Source organism: Equus caballus, chromosome 6, assembly GCF_041296265.1.
Source record: "Equus caballus isolate H_3958 breed thoroughbred chromosome 6, TB-T2T, whole genome shotgun sequence".
Taxonomy (NCBI): Eukaryota; Metazoa; Chordata; class Mammalia; order Perissodactyla; family Equidae; genus Equus; species Equus caballus.
This window is the reverse complement of record NC_091689.1, coordinates 68,670,126-68,695,009: the sequence shown is the minus strand read 5'-3', so window position 1 is coordinate 68,695,009 and position 24,884 is coordinate 68,670,126. Positions and strand designations below refer to the sequence as shown.

The 24,884-nt window shown below is 40.3% G+C and overlaps 1 protein-coding gene across 6 annotated transcripts in view; it reads left to right on the top strand.

Moving 5' to 3' along the window:
• DENND5B (DENN domain containing 5B) overlaps positions 1-24,884 on the top strand; it is a 179,238-nt gene that overhangs the window by 93,939 nt on the left and 60,415 nt on the right. For all 6 annotated transcript variants that reach the window (XM_023643329.2, XM_023643327.2, XM_023643328.2 and 3 more), the window contains 2 exons: positions 18,553-18,740; positions 23,671-24,207. In XM_023643329.2, the coding sequence (XP_023499097.1) occupies positions 18,553-18,740; positions 23,671-24,207 (725 nt within the window). The remainder of the gene's footprint in view (positions 1-18,552; positions 18,741-23,670; positions 24,208-24,884) is intronic.

Genomic DNA, 24,884 nt, shown 5'->3' with positions numbered 1-24,884 from the left:
TACATTATTATTAGTCATGTTGTAGGTAGCGAACTTGATATTTTGATGGCAGAAAGTGGTTCTCATGACCTGTATCCTCAAAGCAGTAGGATTTGACCTGCGATGGCCAATATTTTTATACCATTAGCTTTATTTTGTGAGAAACAGAATCTTAATATTAAGGTATTTTTCCAAACGATTTTTCGTTTTATATTCAAGAACCTAATCCTCTGTCAGTTATATGTGTAGCACATAACTCCTGCCAATTTGCAGTTCTTAATTTTCTTTTAGGGGTCTTTTGATGAATTAAGATACTCTTAATATTCATGAATTCCAATTTACCAGTCTTTTAACTTACGACTTAACTTTTCTGTTCTATTTACGAAGTACCCTTCTGAGATCATGAAAGTAGTCTACATTTTTTTCTAGGTGTTTTAAAGTTACATTTAGCATTTTAGGCCTTAGTCTATAAGAAATTAATTTTTGTTTATCTTGTGAGGAAGAGATCAAGTTTAATGTTCTAGACATGTCTGTAACTAGTTATCCTAGTACTAGTTACTGAATAGACCGTTCTTCCTCCCTGTGATCTTCAGGACCGCTTCTGTCATATATAAGTTCCTATATGTGAGGATGTATTTCTGGGCTTTCAGTTTCTTCTGCCAGTCTTTCTGTCCGTGCACTAAATCACGCCGTTGTAATCACTGTAGCTTTAAGGTAAGCTTGGAATCGGATAGACAGTTCTCGTCACGACCTTATTTTTTTGGAATTGCATTGAATCCAATTTGGGGACATGACATATTTAAAATATTGAGTCTCTCCTTCCATGAAAACAATGTCTCCATTCATAAGGGTCTTATTTAATGTCTCTTAGTGAAGTTTTACAATAGTAAAGTAGATCATAATGTGCAAATAATGACAATTTTGTTTCTTCTATTCCAATCTTTGTCACTTTTCTTTCTTTTTCTTGCCTTGGAATGCTTACTAGCCTCTCCAGTACAGTATAGAATGGAATTGATAGTAGCAAGCATCCTTGTCATTTTCCTGATTTTAAAAACAATGTTTTTATTGTTTCACTATTATGTATAGCATTTGCTGTAGTGTTTTTGGTTAATAACCTTGTACCAGGTTAAAGAAGTTTTCTTTTATTTCTGAGTTGTTCAAAATTTTTAAAAATCATGACTGTACGTTGTATTTTATTGACTGCTCTTTCTCCATCAAGTAAGATGATCATGTTTATCTCCTTTAAATCGTTTAGTAAGGTGAAAAATCTACATTCCACCCTTATATTCCTGAAATAAACCTGACATGGTCATGATGTACTATTACCTTTTTAACATATGGCTTGATTTATCTTGCTAATATTTTGATCAGAATTGTAACATCTATGGTTTTTAATGTCTTGGCTTATAATTTTCATTTCTTGTGCTATTTAGTCTGGTTTTTGGTATTAAGGTTATTCTAGCTTCAGAGAATAAGTTGGAAAGTATTCCGTTTTTCTTTGGAAGATAAAGTAGAGAAGAGTTTATTTAAAGTTGTAATTATTTGTTCCATGACTGTTTGAGATAACTTTTCTGTAAATTGTTTGGTCTTGTTGGGAATGTTAAGTACCAATTCAGTGTCTTTAGTGGTTTATTTAGATTTTTTGTTTCTCCTCCTCCATCATCGTCATCATCATCATCATCGTCACAAGTAGGACAAAGACCAAGTATTTTTTTGTTATGCCACACACTACCCCCTGGTTTCTGACCACAGATCCCTTAGAGCAAAAGGGTCCAGACAGTTCAAAGATGCTGGCACGTTACTAGTCCCATTCAGTCATTAGCAGTTAGTTCAGTCCATCATCCTGTTGTTTGAAAATGTCTTCCAGGGCGAGGCCATTGAAGTCTGCAGACTTCCATTCGATCTTGTCAGATTTCCAAAGCATTAGTGGTCTCAGCAATATATGGCTTCGCCCTTTTAAGGCGTTTGGTATAATTGAGCTAAAAGACTTGTCACCTCTTGCTCTGAGCCTCTTTTAAGGTGTTATCGTAACATTGGATTCCCCTTATTCCGTAACTCATTTATTCATTGCTTTACCCTCAGCTACTACTCCTCCTTCTTTCTATTTATACCCAAAGTTTTCCACCTTTGGAAGGTTCTTTAGGTTTGGCCACAGTGCTTATTTAGATTGGAGGCAGCAACACTAGTCTAGCAAGTACGTCCCACTCAGTCCACACCCATTCATGTGAGGGTAGGGTTATGTAGGCATAGAACTAGTGGGCTGTTTTGCTGTTTTTACCACTAGACAATACAGCTGCATTCGTGGTTAACCTCAATTTTGTCAGATGGGGTGAAGGCATAACCCACCCCTTAGGGTGGCTCTTAGGAATTCTGACATAAAGGTTTAAAACTAGGTTACAGTTTCTTGCTTTGGAATTATTCCTGCTCTGGCACTTGTAGTTGTAGTCCTGGTCCTGCATCAGGTAGGGAAAAGAATGTTGAGGTGATATGGGGAAGAAAATGAAAAGTATAGTTGTCATACCAGCATCCTTCCCTCTCAGGAAGAATCATAGTCATATCGACATCGATCTCTAGCCTCTTTTCCCCAGATCCACCAGAAGAACAGAGGAATCTATCTAGTGGGGAACCTCCCTTAGACCCCCTCATGTTAAGTGTGAGAACACACTCATGAAGGCGTGTAAGTCAGCCCTTTGTGCCTTTATCTCCATCCATTTTAGACAGCCGATGTTTCAATAGCCTAGTACAATTCTCTGTTGAACCATTACTCTGAAGATGATAAGCAACATATGTCCATTTGAGGTGATGTCTCTTTGCCCACTGTTGGACACTATGTGCTCTGAAGTGTGTCTCTTGATCTGAAGAAATGTAACTCGGCAGCCCAAATTGGTAGAGCATCTTCTGTTCTAGTGCCCTGATAGTATTTTAAGCATTTGCATCTACCACCGCAAATGCAAAGCCCAGTTTGGAGTAAGTGTCTATTCCTAGTAGGACCCATTTATAGCACCCCCAGGGCTACTGGCATTGGTCCAGTGTAATCCACTTGCCAGCTGTACAAAGGGCCTTCCCCCCACCTGGGGAATCTTACCCGTAGCCATCTGCAGCTTCTGTCTCTCTTTTTGGCGGACAAAACAGTTCTTCTTGGTATTTTGTGCCTCCGAGCACATTTGTATATAAGAGCAGTAGGTCTAGATTCAACCCATCTCTGCATTGTTGCAGTCCCCCCAGTGTCTACTTATTTCATGGGCCCAGGTAGCCACTCTAAGGGAGAGCACCAAAAGATCCACTTGGTGGTTCCAGTCACTTCCCGAACCTGGAAGGGGGTTCTTCCAATGGGCATCAACATGTCCCACTTTTAATGTGCCCCATAAATTTCCAGAGTGACTTACGTAAGGCTATGCCTCATACAGGCATCTTTTTAATAGTCCAGTTTTCCATAGCCCATGAATTTGTAAAAACCCAAACATACGGGCTTTTACCATTGTTCAGTTCTTTCATTACTGCTAGGAAAACAGCCTGCAAGTCAGCCCACTGCGCTGTTTTACCTTCTTCAATCAGAGTTCTGGCCTTCCAAACAGGATGTCGTCCATTCACCTGGGAACTGTCTTCCATAAACCAAGCAGCTGTTCATTGGTCAGTTGCGAGGGTTTATAGGACACTGTCCAAGTAACCACAGAATTGGGCCACTCTCACTCAGTTCCAGAGTCAGTCCTATGGGAGTTGTGTCTCCTCCTTGCATTCTCCTCGTAACAAGATCCTGTACAATTTCCGTTTTATTATGGAACTCTTCTGAGTGTTGCCTTTGCCATTAGAGTGTTTTCCCAACATCACAGGTATTTCAGGTTTCAAGACATTTATGTCTTTCAGTCCTAGGGGCAGTTTAGATGGATGTCCAATAGTAAGCTAGGAATTGCCTCTCAAATGAGAATTCTCTAGTCCAATATCCCAATAGTTGTCACTAGGAGGCATTCACAGGCTTTTGCCATAATCCCTAGTCTGTGCTCCACAAGGGCTGTTGTGTAGAGCTGGTCCCTACCTGCACTCCAGCTTGTTTACTACACTGTAGGCTCTGGCAGTCTTATTCCCATTTAGCATGACCACTTAAATAAATTAAATAAAGCCTCTTTAAACATTCCAATTTTAACCCACTCTTTCACCCTAATCCTATTGACCTTAACATTTTTATGTTCTATTGTTACCGCACAAAACTGGGGTTCTCTTGCCTGATACATAAAGAAAAAAAACAATTATTACAGAATCAACGTTTGGGAAAAGAAATCAGCTTTATTCTGTGAGACCAAACTGTAGGGAGACAGGGGATGTGTGCCCTCAGATCTGTCTCCCCAGGTGAGGATTTGGGGTGAACTTTAAGAGGTTAGGGAGAACGGGCTGGCTTGCAGAAACACTGGGACAACAGGTTTTGATTGGTGGGCTCCCAGCATTTATGATAAGGTGCTCAACATTGATGGCAAGGTGAGAAAGGAATTTTAAGACCAGATCTTCCTGAATGACGGACCCCTCACTTCTGATAAGAGTCTGACTTTTAAGATCCAGTCACGTCCCGGTCCTTTGGTTCTGTGTGGAGGAGATTTCCACGGTCATTTCAGGTCATGATTTCTTCCTCTGTGCATGCTCTGGCTACATGACTTTGCAAATTTTCCAAAAGATAATTCTTAATCACTCTGTTGACAAGAGATGGCATCTGTGGAACTGGCTCTAAATGGGCCCGCAGTTACACTATCAGTCTAATTGTAGGTTGGATTCAGACTTCACCAGAGGGTTTGAAAGTACCACAGTGCAGGAGGCTCCCATGTAAAGGAGCCCCGGAAACTCCTCTTCTCCACCCCCTGACCATTTTACCCACTCTGCCCGTTAGGCTTTGAGTCCCCAGCAGGAAGTCAAGCCAAGAGACCTGGCCCTTTTGTCAATCTTTGTCTTGATTAATCTGCCTGACTCTTGCCCCAGGCGACTCCAGATCCAGCTTCTCATTATAATCTTTGCCTTCCCTCTGTTTTCAGTTTCTTCAAACTGGAGTAAATAGACTCAACTAGTTTGGGGCCCTTTGATGGAGGGGGACCAGTAGGGATCCCTTTGGTCTAGGATCTCCCAACCCTAGATAGTGCTGTATTAAGACCTCTGTTTCAGCCCCACCGCTGTCTGTCTCATTCCTCCCACTTCTTAATAACCGTCTAAAGATTTCTTCCCTGCTGGCATGAGTCCCTTGACATGTCCCTTCTTTTTCCTCTTTATTGGCTATCAATATTAGCTTTATTCTCCCCATTTCTTAATAACTGTTTAAAAATTTCCTCCCTGCTGCGATGGGTCCCTTGACTCTCCCCTCTGCCTCTCTGCATTTTCTTGTTAATTAACCTAACGTTTTTATTAGCATCTGTAGGATTCATGAGGGGAAGCTGAGATAGCAGATTTGCTAAGGCTTCTCTGACTGTTGGATTTTGCAGCAGTAAGGTTATATCGGGTGCCAATGCAAGGGGAGCCCTTGGTATTGACTGTGACCTGGGTAACAGGCATCTTCAGTGGATGAATATCCCGATTATTGTAAAGCCAGTTCCACACGGCTTGCATATGAATCATGTCAACTGCTTCATCCGGGGTATTCCAGGTGGCATTTATAGGGGGAGTGGGGCAGTCCCCCTTCTCAGAGTAAACAGGCTTTACAATAGCTTCTATCCAGTCCACCAGGCTGGCTCTTCCCTTGGGAACAACCTGCTGTGTGTCTGGATCATGGGTCGCCATCTGTGACTGTCCCGTAGTTAACTGTGGGTCCTGCATCAACCCAAACATGTTCTTGCACTCCGCAGCATTTAAAAACAAAGATAGAGCTCCTAAATTACTCTCTCCGTGTTGGCAATCTTCCTCAACATCTGTTGCCAATCTTCCTCTTTTTGCTTGAGGAAGATTGTCACTGAGCTAACATCTATGCCTGTCTTTCTCTATTTTGTATGTAGGATGCAGCCTCAGCATGGCCTGATGAGTGGTGCATAGGTCCTTGCCCAGGATCTGAACCTGTAAACCCTGGGCTGCCAAAGCAAAGCACGTGAACTTAACCACTATGCAACCCTGCCAGCCCCAGCGTAAACTCTGAATAATATTTCCTTATCTTCTTAATCTCTGCTATATCTGTAGTTTTGTCCCCCTTTTCATTCCTAGTACTACTTATTTGTGCCTTCTCTCTTTTTCCCTTGATTATTTTTACCTAAAGTGGGTCAATTACATTACTCTTTTTAAAGAACTAACTGTTACCTTTGTTTGTACTCTCTATTATATCTTTGCTTTCTGTTTTATTAATTTCTGGTTTTGTTTTTTACTTCCTTTGGGCTCATTATTTTATACACATCCCACCCCCACCAAATATTAGCATCTAAGGCATTTGAGTCTTGTGTTAGCTGCATCCCACAGGTCTTAGTATCTGGTATTTTCATTATTCAACTCTTGAGAATTTTTAAATTTTAGGGGGCTGGCCCAGTGGTATAGTGGTTAGGTTCACCAACTCCACTTTGGTGGCCCAGGGTTCAGATCCTGGGCACAGACCTACACACCGCTCATCAAGCCATGCTGTGGTGGCATCCCACATATAAAATAGAGGCAGATTGGCACAGATGTTAGCTCAGGGCCAATCTTCCTCACCAAAACAAACAAACAAAAAGGAAAAATAAAAGAATTTTCAAATTTCATTTATTTTGACAATTTGTCTTGCTTTTCTCCCTCTTTTTTTTTCTCTTCTACCTTCTTTAGAAATAATTGAAATGTTTTTTTCTCATTGCAGTTTTTTTCCATTTAATTAGTGTAGGTGCTATATGCTGTTTCTCTTTCTTATTGGTAAACTTTGAGATTTTTAACGTGAACGCTTAGTTTTGTTAATCATACACTTTAAAATACAGATACTATGAGCCGGCCCCATGGCCTAGTGGTTAAGTTTGTATGCTCCACTTCAGCAGCCCGGGGTTTCGCTGGTTCAGATCCCGGGCGTGGACATGGCACCACTTGTTAGGCCATGTTACAGCAGCGTCCCACATGCCACAACTAGAAGAACCCACAGCTAAAATATGCAGCTACATGCTGGGGAGATTTGGGGAGGAAAAGACAAAAGCAGAAGGAAAAAAAAAAGGTTAGCAACAGTTGTTAGGTCAGGTGCCAATCTTTAAATAAATTAATTAATTAAATAAAATAAAATACAGATACTGTAAAATGCTTTGACTCCAGTCCCCCCCGTCATGGCTTACTTGGTATAGTTGTTCAGAATTTTGATGATCCTTCAAATTAAGAATTTTACACACTTTGTTTAAAATTACCCATCATTGCCATTTTTTTTTTGAAAATTCACATTCCATTTTGTATCTTAGATATTTCTTCTGGGATCAGTCTTCTTCTTCCTGAAGTGTATCCTTAGAAGTTCCTTAAGTGAGGTGGCATTCTCTGTTAGATTTTGTTCACCTGAAAATGTTTTTGTCCTGTCCTTGTTTTCGAAAGATGGTTTCGTTGGATATTTGATTCTAGCTTAAAAATTCTTTTTCCTCTCTTAGCGCTTGGAGAATAACATTCAACTGGCTTCTGGTTTCCAATGTATTATTGAGACGTCATCTGTCACAGTCACTCTGATTGCCATTCCTTGGTCAGAAATCAACTCTGGCTATATATAAGATTTTCTGTTTGTCTTTGGTGTCCTGTATTTTGACTGTGATTTATCTGGATGAGGGTTTCTTTCTTTGTGCTGCTTGAGATTCACTGTGTTTCCTGAAATCTAGGGTTTAATGTCTCTCACCAGTTTGGGAAAATTTTCAACCATCTTTCTAAATATTACTTCCATCCATCTTTTTTCTTTTTTATCCTCCTGAAATTCTAATTAAACATGTTAATCTGTCTCACTCAGTCTTCCATATCTCTCAACCTCTTTCTCTGTCTTTTTGTCTCTGTGCTACATTCCAGGTGATTTTTCCACATCTGTCTCCCAGCTTATTGATTCTCTTTTTACCTGTGTCTAATCCGTAGTTGACCCTTCCTTTGACTTTAATTTCAATGGCCCTATAAACATTCTTACTCCTTAATTTTTCCTTTAGTTTCCTTAAACATATTAAACGTACATATTTTATGTTCTTTCTCAGATAAATTCAGTATGTGATGGGTTGAGGATTGAGAGTTTATTCCCCAGGAAGGGTTTGTATTTTCTTTCACCAGGCATCTGAGTTCACTGGCAGCATAGGTTTACTTTAATTTAAAATTCTCACCTTCGTCTTTCTTTGGACCTTACAGATAGCTTGAGTTTGGGCCACAAACATACCTGACAGCTGACCAGGACATAGGAATTCTCAGGGAGACCTTTCCCCTTCCTCCCAGAGCTGCTGCCAGGACTGACGTCTTTCCTTGACAATACCGGTTTTTTTTTGTTGTATTGTTTTCCTTTTGTTTTTTCTTTCTTGATCTCCTTTCCCTGAGGTGTTCACCCTTTTTGGGTCCCAGCTTTATGCAAGAGGATCTACTGTCTGAATCCCAGCCCTTCTTGTACTTTGTCCCCCAACATGCACAGATGTATAACGGAAGCTCTAGGCCACCTTGAATAAAAAAACAACCCCAAAGACAGCCGACACTTCAGCTTTACCACGCTGGGCTCTTGCTGCCACCTTGTTTCTGGCCTCCAATGACTTCCCTTATTTTCTAAGAATCTATATATTCATTTATTGGGGTGTTTTAAAATTGTTTTATTTAGCATTTTTAGTTTAGGAGCTCTAGTCCACCACACCACCATAAATAGAAGTGTTTAAAAAAGACCACTGAACTAAAATTAAAGTAGAACAGATTGACTGTGGCAGTTACTACAGAGTATGACAACTGCTAAGCCTAATAATTTAACAATTAATCATATAAAATAGGAAAATAATCCAGATCTGTTTTCTCTTGTAAAAGGGAATTGTTGGTAACAACAATTACCAATTATATTTAACCTACATTAAATAATTTAAGTACATAGTATGCACATAGATATTAATTTTTTCATTTTAATCTCTGGTGAAGCACAGAGACACTTTTCACAGGTCCTCATGAGTGCTAGAAAATTATATTTTTATGAATTTGTAGGTATGCTTATATTTATTGGGAGCTGTATTTTTATTTTAAACAATTTGCTTTAAAAGTGCCTCATGTTAACCCATTGCTGATGATTTTTTGAAGGCTCTGCAAACCGTCATAGCTAAGTGTTGTAATTAATGTCCTTTTTACACTTAAAATTTTGAATTAAACAAGAACTTTTAATCTAGAAAACAATTCTCAGTGAATACTTACCTATTTTGCAAGCCCAGTTTGACTTTGAAACACATGTTTGCTTTTTTGAAAAGTCATCTCAGGTCAAATAAAAAATATTTTTCAAATCAAATTCAAATTATTTATTCTCATAGATTATCCATTTTTAGTGGATTCCATTGCCCATGGATCATCTCCATATAGATTAGGTTCAGCAAGTTTTTTAAATTGTGGTAAAAAATATATATATGTAAAATTTACTGTCTTAACTATTTCTTAGTGAAGATTTAGTAGCTTTACGTGTATTCACATTGTTTTGCAACCGGTCTCCAGAACTTTCTCATCTTGCAAAACTGACACTCTATACCCATTAACCAATATCTCCCCATTCCCCCTCTCTCCAGACTCTGACAACCACCATTCTACTTCTGTTCTATGGCTTAACTACTTTAGAGACCTCATATAAGTGGATTCATAGAGTATTTGTCTTTTTGTGACTGGTTTATTTCACTTAGCATAACGCCCTCAAGGTTCATCCATGTTGTAGGCTGTGTCAGAATTTCCTTCCTTTTTAAGGCTTAATAATGTTCTGTTGTATGTGTGTATCACATTTTGTTTATCCATTCATCCATCGATGGACACTTGGGTTGCTTCCACCTTTTGGCTATTGTGAATAATGCTGCTGTAAACATAGGTGTGCAAATATCTCTTCAAGATTGCTTTCACTTCTTTTGGACATATACCCAGAAGTGGAATTTCCTCAAGTTTTTAGTGCTTCACTACTTCCTGCCGCTGCCAAACACACTTTGGTTTTCCATGTTGCTAATATAAATATGCTTGTAAAGCACCAGTACATGCCGTTATGTAACTGGCCATAATTCTTTCAACCAGATTTCTTTTGTTAGATATTTAGGGTATTACAAATAGTTTACTGTTATAAATGACACTTTATACGTAAGCATCCACGTAGATATGTTTTTATATATTTACATGCTAAATTCCTAGAATTGGAAATGCTGGGTCAAATGATCTGTATATTTTTAAGCTTTTGATAAATAATGCCAAATAGAAATCGGTAGCAATTTATGCTGCCATAAAGTAATGTATAAGGATACCCTTTCCTCCACACCTTCGCTGTGATTTTTTAAATCTTTGTCTATCAGATAAGCAAAAGGCAGCTCACTTTTCACCCATGGAGGGTGAATTTTTTTTATGTTCATTTGCATTTGTACTCTGCCTTTTGTGATGTTTTCGTGAGCTTTAGGCAATTTGGGGGGCAGGTCAGAATAGACTTTATTATGAAAGCAGGTGGGTGTGCGGAGATGGGGGCACACAAGTACCTTCAGGTTGGGTAGGTCCGGTGAGTTAGTGCAGCTCCTTCCCACTGATGACATACTCACTGAGGGCAGGGGTCAAGTTCACTATCGCTAGGGTACTTGTGGACCTCTCCGCCCTTCAGGAGCTGCCAGAGGCTCATTTTGCAGTACTTCTAAGGCACTGTCGGCAATATCTGAGATGAATTTCCAGAGCTCAGGAGATGAGCCGAATTATGCATGGGCGCAAGGTCTCCAAGCCAGCGTGGTTCGGGTAGTAACCAGTCACTGCCCCTGGGATTGTAGGTGTATAATCTTCCAGCTGCATCAGGATGTCCTCCAGAGGTGTGCTGCACACTACCAGCCTCACACCTTTATTGGCAGCGCTTCGCAATATGTAAACCTGATTAGATATGGCCTTTTTCTGGGGCACTGTGCCACCAGCTAACCAGTGTTCTGGCGCAGTCCTGTGACCCCAACCTCAGCTCCAGCCCCGGGTCCCTCAGCTGTCCCTGTGGGGCTAACCTTGTTCTCCACAATGATGCTGGTGGACAGGGGCCAAACCCAGGGTATGAGATGGCAGAGGCCAGAAACATCTCAGGATCTGTGCCTAAGCCACTTCTAGGCAAATTTTTGACAGTATGTTTTATTGTGAAACATGGTCAAGCATAATTTTTTTGTTGAATAGTTTTGTTTTATTTCACATGCCTTAGATAGTAACATATTAATTTTTCAATACACACTTATTGACCACTCACTATGTAGTATATCCTGTACCAAATGCTAGAAATTCTGAGATTAAAAATAGTCATTGCTCTCCAGCAGATAATGGTGTAGTAGGGAAGAGAGACATATAAATGGATAATTATAATAGAATTTTAATAGTTTTCATGAGATAAATCACTGCTGTGGTGAATAAAGATTGGGTACTATGGAAGCATGGGAAAGTGGCTTTAGTGATGATAAGAAGTGTTGAGGGATGGCTTTCCAAGGGAAACATTACCTAAGGACAGAATACAACTTAGCCAGGCAGTGCAAGGGAAAGGGATGTTCTAGGCAGAGGAAAAGGGTATAGGATCACAGGGTCCTGTGAAAACATGTCACATGCAGTAAATGAATTGCAAGCAGATGACTCGAATGAGGCAGGAAAGGGCAAAATCATGAAGAGCCTCATATGTCATGCTGAGGCATGTCTTAAATATGAAAATAAATTGTTTTACACATTCATCACTTGAAGTATCCAAGAAATAATTTTCCTAAAATATTTTTTTAAAACATGCTTAAAGAAGAAAACTGTACTTTTTCTTGATTCACTTAAAAACAGTTGTCTTGCTTCTACTGAGTAATTGTATTATTTAAAAAGTATGTGTTGTTTCAACTAGTCTTGAGGAGAATGAACACAGAACTGGAAAGAATAATAGACAGAACACCTACAAGTGGGTGGAATTGTGGCGAAGGAAAAATAAGCCATGTCACTCAGTCTTTCAGTGTCCAGTAGAAGAGGAGAAAATGGATAATTTATTTTTACTTCCCATACGAAGGTTTCCATAATCAAAGCAAGAACATAGCCCAAGATGCTAGTCGCTGTCACTTAAAGAATTTGCATTTTCTATGAAGTTGGACATTTTTCCCATCAACAGTAAATAAAGTAACCAAGCTGCCAGGGGTTTGGTTTGACTGCTTAAAACCCGCTGCCTTTCAGCATAGGTCCAATCAGGAGACAGGTTTAATGTAATATGAAGAATTATTAAGCTGTAATAGGAAAGTAACCATAAAGACGTGGAGAAAACTCTAAAGGGTCCCCTAGGAAGGACAGACTTGAAAGGGGAGCCCACTTCCCAAGGCCGAGGTTCATCCCTTATTGAAGAAAGTGTGGCTGCAGCTCACTGGATGGTGGAGAAGGTCGGTGGGTTGCCTGGGCTGGGCGGATCCTCGGTCACCCCACAAGCAGAAGACAAACCTCCCAGGCACAAGTGAGCTGTGGCTGGTGAGCGGGCACACAGCAGTTGTCGGGGCACCACTGTGGGTGTGAGATCTGAGTGTGCAGTCCCCGTGTCAGGAGGGCTATGGGAAGTTGACCAGTGGCCCAGTTGCTGAGACAGCTCACCCTGGGCCTGTCCCTGGAAGTGTACCACCAGATGTCCTCGTATATCCACACCATTGATGGACCATGCAACAGGAGCAAAAACAAACGAAACACTGCACATTTGCACACGGAACCGAAAGACAAGCCCCTTCTTCCTGCAGTGTCTCTCTAGTGCCCTCTACTGGCAAAGTTTGACACTGTGCTCACTGTAAAAGAGAAACTGCTTCCAGTTCAGTCCATTATCATACACCATGTACTGAGTGAATTTGGAGCTGAGAGGCGGTAGATAGATAGCTGGCACAGGATCTGACTGCTTAAAACCCTGGGCCTTTCACCTGTGGCTGGTTTATAATGGATAAAGAGATAAAAAAGCAGCCCCCAGGGGCTGGCCCCGTGGCTGAGTGGTTAAGTTCGCGCGCTCCGCTGCAGGCGGCCCAGTGTTTCGTTGGTTCGAATCCTGGGCGCGGACATGGCACTGCTCATCAAACCACGCTGAGGCAGCGTCCCACATGCCACAACTAGAAGGACCCACAACAAAGAATATACAACTATGTACTGGGGGGCTTTGGGGAGAAAAAGAAAAAAAAAAAAAAAGCAGCCCCCAGCATCCAGGAACTGCTCTAGCTCTCACAGCAGGGCCTCACTGTTACTGCAGACTGATCTGGTGCTCACGACTAAGCCATGTTGTTCTGCTGTAGAACATCAACAGTCTCCCAAGAGCGTCCACTTCAAGCAGGGTCACTGTGCATCCCACAGAATACCAAACCTCCTCCTCTCTCACTAAATTAGGAACTGCTACTGTTTCCAACCAAGGGGGGGGGGGGTCGTCTGCCCACCGCAAGACATGCCAGTCGTGAAGAGGCAAGGAGGCAGGAGAGAAAGAGTTTTTTATTACAGCTTGCTAGCAAGGGGGAAGATGGCTGACTAACTTCCAAAAGAAACATCTCGCAGAACAAAGACTACAGACCAGTTATATAGGGGCTGGTCCCCGGTGGGGCCTCCATCTAATGGGGGCTGGCGGCGGGGCGGGGGGGGGGGGGGGGGGGGGGACACGACACAGACATCTGATCTTAGTTCCTGGTAGTCTTTTGATCAGAGACGGGAGCAGCGCCCTATCCCCTGACCTTTCAGTTGTCCTTGATGATGGCTATCAGCATAGACTCTGCCTGGGGGTCATCACATTCCTAAGGAACTCAAAAGAACAAAGTTATCGACTTTATCGCAGCTGGGAGGGGCCATAAAATCTACAGAGCATGTCTGGGTTAGTTAATCCGAGGTCAAAGTTGCAATGCGGTTTATTTTCTACAATATGGCTTCCCTTATTTTTTTTTTTAAAGATTGGCACCTGAACTAACATCTGTTGCCAGTCGTTTTTTTTTCTTCTTCTTCTTCTGCTCCCCAAAGCCCCCCAGTACATAGTTGTATGTTCTAGCTGTGGGTCCTTCTAGTGCTGCTATGTGGGATGCCACCTCACCGTGACTTGATAAGTGGTGCTAGATCCGCACCCAGGATCTGAACCGGCAAAACCGTGGGCTGCTGAAGCGGAGTGCGTGAACTTAGCCACTCAGCCACAGGGCCGGCCCCAGCATGAACCTTTGTTGAGCCAGTATCACTTCTTCACTTGCTTACCCATTACAACTTTATCTCCACTTTCGTCTGCCCTCCCTGCAGATGAGGTTGATTGAGATGCCCAGGATAGAAACGCCCTGGTTTCTGACAGCACCCAATCCAGAGCAAGTCTCCACTTCCTTAGACCCTTCCCCGCATTATCCCGACACAGCCCCAATCCTCCTGTAGGGTCTCTCTAAACCCTCTCACCAGGACACCCCGCAGTTCCCCCCACGTGTGTTCTTCCTCTCCACAGTGGGTCATAAACCCACTTATTCACATACACATCTGTTCCTGGGGGTCCTGACTGGAGAGCGTTGACAGAATAAATGATTACTAAGTATTTCTTAACCAAGTGAATCTTCTCACTCCTCCTTTTCCTTAAAAAGACTTATTCTTAAGTAAGATATTTAGAAGTTGGAGGTGGGTAAGGGATTGGAGGAAGAATATTCCCCTATTTTAAGTTATTTAAGGACTATTAAGTAGTTTTTCCTCCTATTTAGTGTTATAAGAAATGTAATTCTTTTTTTAAACCCAGATCATAGCTTTTTAAAGAAGCTAGCTAAGTCAGAAACACTGACCTTTTATTAAGGAAGTGATTGTCTTAGAAAATGAACCTTTAATTAACTACCCACCCCCCAAAAAAACCCTGATAATATTTTTTCTGTAACTATTTTTATGACAATAAAACTCCATAGAAACCAGCGATAAAACTAATAGCAATTTTATTTTTTTTTTGAGGAAGATTAGCCCTGAGCCAATATCTGCCGCCAATTCTCCTCTTTTTGCTGAGGAAGACTGGCCCTGAGCTAACATCCATGCCCATCTTCCTCTACTTCACGTGTGGAACGCCTACCACAGCATGGCTTGACAGGCAGTGCCATGTCCGCACCCGGGATCCAACTGGCGAACCCCCGGCCACCGAAGCAGAATGTGTGAACTTAACTGCTGTGCCACCAGGCCAGCCCTAATAGCAATTTTTAAAAGTTAGCCAAATAGACGAGAACAGTCAAGTTATTTTTCTAATAGTCCATCTACATAGGACATACTGTACATTTTGAATCAGTCCAATTATGATTTAAATGAATTTATTTAAATGAAGTGATAAGAAGTTATGTTTTTTTCCTTCTCAATTTTCAGTGAGCTCTCTTCCCCTCAAACTTGAGGAGTGACTCGTGGAATACGTCCTCCTGGTGGGGCAACGTTGCACTTTCCATTCTCTAGTCACTTCCAAAAAGCTATGGAAGCTTCCCGAGAGTCCTTTCCCACTCTGAAGGGCCTCGGGAAACCTGCGTTATGTTTCACCATTAAAATCTCTGCACTGTTAACGTAGAAGACGAAATGTGCTATTTGTTTCTAAGCAGTAGTTCTGATCCCTTTAAGGTCTCCTTACGCGTAGTTAGAATGAATCACTTGGTAGCAAGTCTCTGTGTAAAAACACCATCCATGGCATAAGTGGATATTTGAATTTTCTTTAGAAAGTGCCTGGGAATGCACATAATTAGGAAATGTGATTTTTTTTTTTTTGAGGAAGATTAGCCCTGAGCTAACTACTGCCAGTCCTCCTCTTTTTGCTGAGGAAGCCTGGCCCTGAGCTAACATCCGTGCCCATCTTCCTCTACTTTATATGTGGGACGCCTACCACAGCATGGCGTGCGAAGTGTTGCCATGTCCACACCTAGGATCTGAACCGGCGAACCCCAGGCCGCTGAGATGTGGAACGTGCGAACTTAACCGCTGCGCCACCGGGCCAGCCCCATGATTTTTAAGTGAAAAGTTTCTTGTCTGAGTAGTTAACATTTTCTCTTATTGAAAAATCAGAGGTTCTTTAATCTCATGTGGACAAAATCTAATCAAGTCTATTTAAATTGTGGATATCCAGCAAAATTGTATGGTTTTATCCCACTAATTCATTTATTTATTGGAAAATATTTTGAGGGGCCAGCCCGGTGGCATAGTGGTTAAGTTTGCACCATGTCTTGGGGTTTGCAGATTCCATCTGGGGCACAGACCTGCGCACCACTCATGAAACCATGCTCTGGCAGCATCCCATGTACAAAATAGAGGAAGATGGGCACTGATGTTAGCTCAGGGCTAATCTCTCTCAGCAAAAGAGGAAGATTGGCAACGGATGTGAGCTCAGGACCCATCTTCCTCACCAAAAACAAAGCAAAAGAAAAAGAAAAAAAATTTTTTTCAGCATCTGTTATATGCCAGATACTGTGCTAAGTGCTAAGGTTATAAAGATAAAAAAAGACTCCAATCCTTGATTTAAATAGGTGGCCACAGAAGAGAATCTTGAGGACATTTCCCTAGATTTGGTCTTTTTATAATTACTTATCTGCCTGCCTTCCTACTCCTTTTTGTGTGTGTGTTTTGCTAGGACTCTGTTGCAATAAGAGGAGAAAAGTATAACATTCAGTAGTGTCAGTAAATTTTGGTCAGCACTGGCTGTGAACTAGGCCCTGTGCTTTGTGGACTAAAGGAGATAAGACAGATCACACTCTGCCCTTGGGGAGCCCTCAGTGGAGGAGAAAGCCCCTGGGACCAGCGCCATAATGGAGTCTTGTTACAGTGCCGAGCTGCAGTTAGCTCTGACTACACCTGTTTTAAACCTGGGGCATTCAGCAGGTTTCAAAGGTTTCAGGTCAACTCCCTGTCCCCACCCTACCCTCGTGATAAAACATTCCTGTCTCCTACAGCGTGAACATCTGCCTGATCGTCACTAGCAGAGTGGTAGGTAGCTAATTGTCTGATCTCCTTTGACCACACCCTTCATCCCCCAACTCCTCACCTCCCCACCTTCACAGAATACCAGCCATTTCAGCCAAGATTCTCTGGGCCTCAGCTGACCTCCTGGGTGTCTGTGTGTCTGTCCCCGTCCATCCCCATATCCCCACCTCAGGTAAACGGGTCCAAGCGGCTCTTTGAGTTCATGTCTGACCCCACCCCTCAGGCCACCTGGTATTTGTCTTTTAGAATTCCTGTAAACAGGTTTACCCCTAAAATTTAAGTTTTAGTAGTGAATCAAATAAGGAAAATTTTAAGTACACTTGGGCCATGGATAGCTGATGATTCATTACCAAAAATCTCATTGTAGACGATTAAGGGAGTCATTTACAAATTATAAAGCAACACAAGAAAATTTTTTAAATGGAAAACTTCCCTTTTTTGCTTGGTCAGGTTCTTTGAGTTGATGTGGCCCAAATAACATCCGATCATTTTCCTTAACCTTCTCTAAAAGACTCTTCCAGTCTTACTCCCCCAGATTTTACTATATTTGTGCATAGTGAATTCTGTAAGAGGATTATTACAATTCCACAATATCCCTTCTCTTCAATTCTCAAATCCAAAAACATTCTGAAAACCAAACCTTCTTTTTGTAACTTATTTATTGGCAAAGCCAGACCTGAACCAAAGTGACCCTATTTAAATTCTTTGGTCGCCTGCCCTACTAGGACACTCATATGGTTTGGTGCAGAAATGTTACTGTGTTTGATTACAGAGTGCCGCCCTAGATATTTCATGTCTACGGCATATGCACAATATTACCTTTCTAAATTAAAAAAAAAAAAATCCATTCAGAAACAGCTCTGTCTCCAAGGATTTAAATAGGGATTTTTATGTGTCAATTATAGCTCAATAAAACTGGGGGAAAAGGGAGCACTTTAATATTGTAGACAGTTTTTAGTTTTGATAAATTAGTTCATGTAAACAAAACACAACAACAAAAAACAAGCTTTAATTTTCTGGTAACTTTCACTTTGTCCCTAGATTTGATAGTTCTCTAGTTGGGGGTTAAATTATAGGAAGTGTGACTGTGAATGCATATATCTGTTGATTTCTTACACCCACAAAATGAAGGCTAAGATAAATATAGTCAAGCTAACTATAGGCTATAGCTGTGATCATATATACAAGAAAAAAAGAGTCTCTGAATTGGGGATTGTATAGATATGCATGTATACAAAAAGTGATGTTCTTGTACATTTTCAATGGGAGAAGTGCCAAGAGCAATTTTATTCTTATTTTCTCTAGATTTAAGAGAATGTAAATTCACATACCAGTGATTTCAGAAGCAACAAGTATGATGATGTTCCCCACCTACCCAGACCCCTTAAAACCATTCAAGTGAAACCATTTAACTCTTTAATTACGGTGGGATAGAACTGACCTATTTTCTGCATGGTCATACAGAAACATTTTATTTGTTTATTAGCTTAAGAATTCTTTCTGGAAATTGGTATTTTCAAGTTTAATGCGGTGATTGTGTTTTTACTTGGAATCTTCCCCTCCATGTTTCCTTGTTCTGTGCAGATTATCAGCGCCTGATGACTGTGGCGGAAGGCATCACCACACTTTTGTTCCCATTTCAATGGCAGCATGTTTATGTGCCCATCCTCCCTGCTTCCCTGCTGCATTTTCTTGATGCTCCTGTCCCTTATCTGATGGGCCTTCAGTCAAAAGAAGGAACTGACCGTTCTAAGCTAGAACTTCCTCAAGAGGTAAAACTTATAATGAACGATGAAGCATTTGCTGTTTGTTGATTTAGGTCAAGGCTACTTTTGTTAGATAGCATTGTCTTTGTCCAAACCATGTCTCTGACTATTCTGGATCTCCCAAGTAGGTCTGGGGCAGGACCTGAGCCGTAGAACGCAGATCCTGACTCCTGGTGGTTCCTGTGACATAGTCATCAATTAAACGTGGTTCAAAACAGGACCATGGTGAATTTCCACGGCTGTAAATTTGTGAAGATGGAGCAATAGTACTCTTCTCTAGTTGTTTTATTATTCTAATGACATTTCATTTCTTGCCCCCCCCATTTATGTTGTAAATTTTGTTTTTAAACAATACAGTCCAATTTTAACATCCTTTAAATCCTCGTATTAATTAAGGTGACTTTAATTCTTGACCTCCATCAAATGAAGAGTAACGTCTTTCAGCAAGCTAGGGGTAATGGAAATATCAAATACTTCAGTGTTCTTTATTTTCAGACCTAAGGCTAGTTGTCAGCTTTTTCTAAATGTCAATGTGGCGAGGTGGCCGAGATAAAAATTTTAACCCCTAGTTTTTAGGTCACCTTAAGGTTACTGTGCTTTCTGTGTGTTGTATTTTCAAATGTTGTTTAAGAAGAAAATAAGCAGGAATTTCTGGAAGCATTTTGAATCTAATTTTCAGCGGTTGTTAATGGTACTCAGAATTGCAATGTAAAGCCTTTGAAATGGAATATTGATGAGAGGGCCATGACCTATTAGAAAACATAAAATGGTTAATTATGTTATATTATTAGCTCTTTAATTAGCACCTTTCTTAATAAAATCTTTCATGCAGTGTTTCACTTTTATTTGTTCTTATTTCTCATAGAGATCTTCATTTTAATAAGTGAATTTAAAGTAACACACTAAGCCACAGCCGTTATAGCCAGTAATGATTGCTGAAATCATCCATTGCTTACTTTATTCTAATGAACATTTCCCTAGCAAAATTAGCATTTTTGTTCAGGAGGAAAGAGCTTGGTTCAGATCATATAAAACACACATGCAAACTGTCTTGCTGTTTTTGAGCTTGTGCATCCCTATTCTACCTCCTTTTTCTACTCCCTGAACTCTCATTTTCTCTTTTACTAAATTAATCCAAGTATCTTGTTGGTTCAAAGAAATAAATCCTTTAAATTTCCAGTGAAAAATAAATAGACTAGCCAAATTCATTGTGTTTTAAAGACTTAAATGGTGACATGTTTTAGTTTCTTGTGGAATATCTGGTCTGTTTGTATGTGAATCAAATGATATTTAATAATACCATTTGTTTAGATGTGTAAATATTATCTTTCCAGTTTTGCATGAGTAATAATTGTTGAGAATTTTTAAATTCCACCTTGATGTATTTGTAGTTGGGAATTTTTCTGTCTCTATGTGTATCCTCTGACTCTAAAGATAAACTTAAAAATTTTGAAAGCTCTTGCAGTAATATCTGTGATTTCCTAATTTTCCATTCACTGAATCAACACTGTTTAATAAATATACATACCCATCTATTCATAGAGGAGAATAATATGCAATAACCTTAATCAGATGTGAAAATAGTGCTTCTGTATAGAAAGTAGAAATTAGTACATTGCTGTTTTAGAAGAAAAGGCTAACAGTATATCACCTGACTCTGGTATCATTTTACAACGAGATGAAATAATCTACTTCACATAATTTGGGATGGGGGAGGTGGGTATAATAATAGCCATTTTAAAAAGTGACATAAATACAGTCACTAGTAATACTCACCACCCCCCTTTCCCTGAAAACTGTAAAATAAAATCATAGCTAAAAAGAGTGACAGGGCTTCTTAGAATAGTTGTAAAAATGATAAGTTTACAAAATGATTATTTTAAGAAAGTATGATTTTAACTGTTAGCTAACTAATGTAACTACACAGACTTATAATTAACCACCCGCTCACTTTCCCCGTGATTCCGAAATGACAGGCACAGGTAACCGTTTGTTAAATTACTTTTTTGGAGAGTGGAGTGGGGAGAGTGATGGTGGAAAGATACAGCGCTGAGGATTAATTGCATAGAACGGTACCTCACTTTTTGCCATTCTTGCTCGTCTTCACAGTAAATGATGGACCAAAAAAAATCAAGAGAAAAGCTGAAACAGAATTGCTTTTGCCAACTTTCTTTTTGTCATATCTTGCCCTGAGGTTCTATGGGATTGTTTGAAGTGTTCTCCCCTGGTTTACCCTTATGCCAGCTGAACTTCAGCCACTGGGAAACTAGATCCCTCACTAAGCATGGAGAGAGCTGCCCTGGCCTCACGTTCCTGGATGCTGCTTCCTCCTCCCTACGTTTTTTATGGTTCCACAAAACGACCATCTCCTTGAGCCTTATTTATTCGTTCAGCAAACCGTTATCCCTTACACTACTAGTGTAGGATACATTGGGAGACATCAAGATAAATAAGAGGTGATTTCTGCTTTCCAAATTAAGTCATTTACAAATATCAATAACAGAGGCTAAAAAAAAATATTAGTAAGAGGAATGAATGAATTAATTATATATACAGAGGAAATCAAAATGTCTTTAAGATAGGGACATAGGAAGGCTTCATGGCAGAAAAGATAAGTATGCTTCAAGTCTTTGTTCCCTTACTTATGAGGGAATGTTTGTTGTTTTTAACTGGAAGTAAGTACATATTGCGAAGGCTTCTGGGCAGTGTTGATCAGTAAAAAACATAGAAATATTTAGTCCTAAAACAACCTAAGACTGAGATGTCAAATATAGTTTTCATTGCGTATGTAATACTTCTTGAGCTGTTGTCATAGAATTTTTCTAATTTAATGGTATTAAAAGTGAGAAAGTGGCTTATCTGAATATCCTGTTGTATGGAGTTCTTCTTGGTTTTAGAAAAAGGGCTTTATGGGTTTTCGTTAATAAGTTTTTATAATACAAGTTCATGTTTCCTATTTCTCCTTTGTGATAAAGCCCCAACTTGGGCCCTGCTAAGCAGACATGGAGGATAGGAGACACTCGTGGGAACATGAAGACAGGCCATAGCTGTGATGCTGGAACACCCACCTTGCCGTACACTTTCAGCTCAGCAGCAATTACCTGAGCATAAGAAGCTTTAAAATGTCCCCACATGTATCATTTTCTCTTTTCGTGGGAGAAGGAGAGAGATAGTAAAGGCTAGCAGGAAGGCATTAATGAAGGAGACAGTACAAAATGTAAGTGGTGGGAGGTTGCTGGTTACCAGTTAGATTAGCAAGTTGAAATTTTTTTCTTCCATTTTTAAAGATGGAATTATGGTGACCTACTTTCTCCCTTTAAACGTTTTAGTATATCCTGCTTTCTAGAGAGACTGTAGAAACATATAAAGATGTGGATTTAAAGAAAACTGTAGGCAGCACTACTGTCTTTGGCAAGATGTGACTTCAGCTCTTACTTTATTTACTGGAAACTGTTGACGTTGGAGATGAGAAAAAAGTTCCTCAAGCCACCAGGCTGTTTGAGGATGCATATCTGGAATAGGTGTCAGGAAGTCACCTACCTTCTTGGGCCTCAGTTTCTTCATCTGCAGAATTAAAGGGTTGTATTCGAAGGTTACTTCAAGCTTGAAGAATCATTGTTGATTCTCTGTTTTTGGATGGGGGGAAATCTTGAGTTTTTATTGAGCTTAGTTTGAAGCTTTGCTATACTTCTTGCTCATCAGCATCTAACAGGAAGAGCAGGCATTGAAAGAGAAAAACAGAGACCCAACTGGTTAATCTCCTCTTCTCGCTTTACCTTGACATTCAAGATTAGAACACAGTATAAATTCTCTCCTTGCCCACGGGGTGCAGGGGAACGGGGAAACACGAGGTGAAGCTTCCTATTCTGCTTATTAACTTGCACCCCATGCCTGTGTTCAGCCACTAATGCAGTCAACATCAGTATTATGTGATGGGCTGCACCTTCGCCCCCACTTCCTTCCCAGTCTCGGAGCACAGTCTTCCTTTACGCTGACAACCTTGCTCTGATTAAGGGGGTATGAACAGGTAAAGGTAAAATACTGTTTTGGAGTCTACAGTAATCATGTACCTGAGGGATAATCAGGATTTTTTTGCAGCTACTTGGCCCCTTGAATTTTCCATATCTGCTTGAAAAATATTTGAAAATCTTTTTATTTAAATCTAGAGCGTAAGCAAACTCAAGAACCATTTCCTCGGATTTCTGTTTCCTCTTCCTCAACTCAAAGATATCTCCCAAGTCAACTCTTAATTATCCAAGGGTTAATCATTTATAATTGTCTAAGTGTTTGTCTCCACTGCCCCTCTCTGCCTCTTGCTGCTTGTCTAATGACTCTGAAATGGTTTTGTTGTCTAAGAGGTTGAAGCTAATTTCGGATAAAGTGAAAATTTGTGGATTTTTCTGTGAATTGGATTGCTTTTTGCCACTTTAATCCCGTTTTGGCGTACTACAGCTGCTGAATTTTAGCAATCATTGTTAATTCTAAATTACACAGGGTGTTAGAGCAGTAGATGGCATAGAAAGTTCAGGCTCATTCAGTGAGAGTTTTACCCGCTGCCTTCTAACTGTCAGGTCCTGTGAGTCTGTGTACCTTTACTAGCGTGGGAATGCTTTGGGGATGCCATCTGTGAGAGAATCCTGTCCAGATTATAATAAATTGATGAGACCCGAAGAAAATTATTCATATGGTAAATATAGTATAAAAATACTCACATAGTGAAAAATGCCGGCATCAGAGATTTATTTTTAAAGAATAAAAAATTCTTAACCTTGAATAATCATCTCATCTTTCACTAGGAAAATCTACAGGACTATCACATAGGTTAACATAAAAGGCAGCGTAATCTATGATTTTGTTTATAATAGTTGGCAAGAATATTTGAGAACAGAAAACCTCCTTTATTTTAAAACCTTTGTATCTCTTTTTTCCTTTTCAGGCTAATTTGTGCTTTGTGGATATTGACAACCATTTTATTGAGCTGCCTGAGGAATTCCCACAGTTCCCCAATAAGGTGGATTTTATCCAGGAACTCTCTGAAGTTCTTCTTCAGTTTGGGATCCCTCCGGAAGGCAGCCTGCACTGCAGTGAGAGTGCCACCAAACTGAAGAATCTGGTTCTGAAAGACTTGGTCAATGACAAGAAGAATGGCAATGTCTCTGCTAACAGCATCAGCATGTACGAGTTACTCAAGGGCAATGAAACCATAGCCCGCCTCCAGGCTCTGGCCAAGCGGACCGGTGTGACAGTGGAAAAAACGGACCTCTCTGCCCCTCTGGGTGAAAAAGAAAAGGATTTAAAACTGCAATGCGAAGAGGCAGAACTAAGGGACTACCAGCTCAACGTCCAGCTCCGAGAGGTCTTTGCTAACCGCTTCACACAGATGTTTGCAGATTACGAAGCGTTTGTGATTCAGACTGCCCAGGACATGGAATCCTGGCTGACCAACCGGGAGCAGATGCAGAACTTTGACAAAGTAAAAAGAACCATCGCTTCCCTTCTTAGGGTTCTTAGTGGCCGTATTATTGCTTTTGTTAACTTTTTTTAAACACACGTTTTTTCCTCTCTCTCTTTTCTTTACCAGCATTTTGCACTACATGAAGTAATTTTGCAGGAAAGCAAATCATCTAGCTCATTAAGCTGGTCATTGAAGTGTGTTAAATTGCCTTTAGCCTCATTTTAAAATTTTCTATACTTAGAAAATGCTTGAATTATAGAAACTCTTAGATTTCACAGGTTTTTCAAATCTGTTAACACTATCCCCTTGTAAGAGTTTTATTTACTCTTATTTTAGGATCAAGTCTAGTTCAATGAGGCTTATTCCTTTTCTAATATATCCTTATACTTTGTCTTCAACCTATAGTGAAGTCACAACTTATCCATGTAAAGGTAACAAACCGTTTAGTTTCAGAAGCCAAATTTTTAACTCATTTTAGGATCAAAAGAGAGAAAGAGTGAATAAATGAGGTTTTATGACTGTAAGTCTGAGGCTCTGTTCCAGTTTTTGGAAAGGGAAGACAGAAAAAACATCTGATGGTTTTGTGAAGAAAATCTGGCAGAAGGATATTCTATAGTAAACCTTGGAAAGAAGCTTTGTCTGATTGTCCTGCTGAAGTCGAAGCTTCTTTCTAAGGTTACCATGGAGTATTCTTC